Source organism: Alligator sinensis, unplaced genomic scaffold (genome assembly GCF_000455745.1).
Source record: "Alligator sinensis unplaced genomic scaffold, ASM45574v1 scaffold634_1, whole genome shotgun sequence".
NCBI lineage: Eukaryota > Metazoa > Chordata > Crocodylia > Alligatoridae > Alligator > Alligator sinensis.
Genome location: NW_005842558.1, coordinates 1042745 through 1046564, shown reverse-complemented (window position 1 = coordinate 1046564; position 3820 = coordinate 1042745). Strand labels below are relative to the sequence as shown.

Below are 3820 nucleotides of genomic sequence, written 5' to 3'. Positions count from 1 at the left end.
TATGCTTGCATGTGATGGGTTTGTGAAACAAATGACTATGCTAACAGGAAAGAACATGAACAGTATGATGACCGCAGGGAGACCAGTCAATGATGCTCAGAGTTGAAGATTCATCAGGAGACAGATAAGATGCAAAAGGAAGGATTTCACAGCAGCAAAGAGACCCTGAGAGGGTAACCTGAGGCCACAATGGACAGTGGGCATAATGCCAGCCTGTCTTGCCCACCTCACTGCAGGGGGGGGGGGAGGAGGGGGGGAGGGGTTGGCATCTGCCTCTGGCCTCCAGACTGCTGACATTCAAGAGAGAATCTCGGAGTGAAGCTTGGGTACTAGTTAGATGTACCTTGACTCTGAAAACCTTAGGGCTGGTAGATATAGAATTGTTTGCATGATTCTTATCTGCTATCACTGTGTAACAGGAAAATTCACCTGCTATCGAATGGAGAGGCCATTCAGACTGAATGGTCAGTCTGAGGGTTTGGGTGTGCCCAGAACAAAGTATCTGGGTCACAAGTCCAGTGCCAACATCCCCTGTCAAACCAGCATCCTAGTGATGCAGCTATTGGGCTACTATATGAGAGAATCCTCCTCCTCCAGTATCAAACATGTTTTTATGTAATTTTTTTCTCTAAGTTGTAGTCCACTACTATGTAGTGATGTGCCTACCTGGGTAATCCTATCTTTCCTTCAAGGGGAAATAGAATCTCAAATCTGCTTGAATTTCAAAAATGACACTTATGAAGCTACATTTAAATATGTACAAAATTCTTAGATAAAATAAGATAAAATGGAATTTGATCCTCAGGTTTGGAATTTGGCAATCTCTTGTCCTAGAGGCTGTGAAAGGAATTCTTCAGGTAGCTGACAGGGAAACTAAGCCTGTCAAGAGGCATGACTGCCAGGAAACATGCTTGAGGGAAGGTACAATTAATTGGAAGTTGTTTTAATTGAAGCAGAGTTTGTTGGATTGAAGCTTTTCATAGATTTAATAGATTTCTAGGGTCAGAAGGGACCTATTAGATCATTGAGTATGACCCCCTGCTCTGGGCAGGAAAGAGCACTGGGATCAAGTAACCCCTGTCAGGTGCTTGTCTAATCTTCTTTTGAACACCTCCAAGGTAGGGGAAAGCACCACCACTGCTGGAAGCCCATTCCATATTTTGGCAACCCTCACTATAAATAATTTCTTCCTGATGTCCAATCTAAATCTACTCTCCTTCAGTTTATGGCTGTTCTTTCTAGTAACTCCAAGGGGTGCCCTGGTAAACATAGTATCCCCTATTCCCTACTGACCCCCCTATGATGAGTTTGTAGAAAGCCACAAAATCACCTCTCAGCCATGAGGTCTAGATAGAACAACAAAGTTCTCTACATAGATATCTGCTTACTCACAAAAGGAGAAGTAAACTTCCTTCATGTTGGTGTTTATTCATCTATTTACATATTTGTTTAATCTTTCATTCATTCCTTCTTCTAGATCCAAGTTTTGGTGAACAAATGACCATGGAGAACCAAACAACTGTAAGCTATTTTGTTCTGTCAGGTGTTTCCAATAACCCACAGCTCCAGCCTTTCCTTTTTTGGGTGTTTCTACTTATATACCTACTAACTGTGCTAGGGAATGGGGTGATCATGGTGGTGATAAGAGCTGATCCTCACCTTCACACCCCTATGTATTTTTTCTTATTCCATTTATCGTTCCTGGACATCTGTTCTTCTTCAGTCACTGTCCCAAAGATGCTGCAGAATTTCATGGCAGATGAGAAAACCATTTCTTTCCCTGGTTGCATTACCCAGATGAGCTTAATTCTTCTGGTGTCCTGTACAGAAATTTTCATTTTATCAGCAATGGCCTATGATAGATATGCTGCTATCTGTGACCCACTGCATTATGTGAGGACCATGAATAAACAAGTCTGCATAAGATTTGTGGGTGGTGCATGGTTGATCAGTATATTTCATGCACTGACAAACACAGATCCTGTGTTACATTTAAATTTCTGTGGGCCCAAGGACGTGAACAATTTCAGTTGTGAACTCCCATCTCTACTAGAAGTGTCCTGCACTGAGACCTTCATCAGTAAAATGACATTTCTCACTTCAGTTATGCTTTTAAGTCTGACTGCATTCTGCATCACTCTTGTCTCGTACATCTGCATCATCTCCACAATTCTAAGGATACAGTCTGCTGAAGGCAGAGGTAGAGCCTTCTCTACCTGCAGCTCCCACCTCACTGTGGTTGTTCTGTATTATGGGGCTGGTTTATTTCGATATCTGAGACCCAGTTCTGCCTCTTCAGTGGTTACTGACAGACTCTTCTCCATCCAGTACAGTATCTTAACTCCCATGTTAAATCCGATCATCTATAGCTTGAGAAACAAGGAGGTAAAGGCAGCTCTGGGGAATATACTGGGGAAATTTCAAAGTAAGTAAATGCATTTCAACATTTGGGAGTACTAATAAGATAATAAGAACTGAGTGTTAAAATACTGTTATACCATGTAATCAACTGTCATGGGCTTTTAGACTATTAAACCATAAGAATATTTGTATTGTCATAGCCAATATCAATCCAATCTGTTGTAAAGGCAAGGTACCATAGGAGTAGAGATGCATGAAAGGCCCGAATGTTGCTGAAGCAATCTGTAGTGACAAGCGCATGAAATAGTTCACTTTTTGTTTCCCAATTTTTGTTCTGGGGAGTGAGAATGAGTCTAGAGTCTTGTGGCTAGAGCACTGATTTGAGAAATAAATATGGGTTTCGATCCCAGCTCCAAATTTGACATGAAGGGCTTCTGCCTGAGGAATCAGCCCCTCCTTAGGTGAGCGCTCTAGCTCCAGAACTACTCATATGAAACTGGCATCACCATCACTTCCTCTTTGAATTTCCACAAAACATGATTTACCTAACTCTAGGAGGGTTTGACAGCTGAGAATAACATATCACAGAAAGTACCACTCAATGTTTTTTTGTTAAACAATAGATTTTTTAAATAAACCCAAACACAAAAGTTATCTAAATAGAAATCCTTTAGAGGCTGTATTGTTTTATGTGTGTTCCCGTTACTTCAAATAACATCTCTGATTCAATCTATAAGGTTTCTCCTTCTTCTACAATCCATCATAGTCAAGGATGATTGTCTTCCAAGATTGTCTTATCTGTGTGTCCAAAGATGGCTGATGATGCCTATCCAGGATTGACACACTTTACTGCAGCTCAGACATATCTTTCCGTGTGAGGTGGATGGTGCTGATTTTTTTTTTTTTACTTCCAGAAAAACACTAACATTGGTGTACCTCTCTTCCCATTGGAATAAGAGGATTTTGTTCAGGCTCGAAGGGGTGCAGAGCAGAGCCCCAGCCCCACCACTGCACCCCAGCTCAAGACCCAGCTCTGGGCCCTTACCAGCCCCCAAAACCCCCAGCAGCCCCCATAGGTGGTTCTTTCGAGTGAGACATTTCATTTTATGGGGTTGATTGAATGAGGCAGTCCTGGTAAATTATCCAGCTACTGCTCATTAGCACCTAGTTAAGCTCAAGTGAATGGTTCACAGTCTCCTGCGCTAGGGACAAACATTAAAAAAGCTGAAGCCTGAATTGATTCAACCTTTGCCGGTTAGTGTAACCTGCACAACATGAACCAGTTTGCAACAGGACAAACATGCTTTTTGGACTGAGGCAATGCAAGAACATTCATGTAGTTGCTCAGGCCAGGTGCTGGGGGGTGCTAGAGCTGGCCCTTGACTGCAGTGAAGTTGTGCTGGGGGGCAGCATGGTGAGCTCAAGCTGAGCTGGCCAGAGAGGGGTTTAATTCCCTCCT

The 3820-nt window shown here is 42.5% G+C and overlaps 1 protein-coding gene across 1 annotated transcript; it reads left to right on the top strand.

The window, feature by feature from the left end:
- The first annotated feature begins 1497 nt into the window (after window positions 1-1497).
- On the top strand, window positions 1498-2433 carry LOC112551684 (olfactory receptor 2D3-like). Its single transcript, XM_025213965.1, has one exon. It carries the CDS (start codon window positions 1498-1500, stop codon window positions 2431-2433), a length of 936 nt encoding a protein of 311 aa, XP_025069750.1.
- The last annotated feature ends 1387 nt before the right edge of the window (window positions 2434-3820 follow it).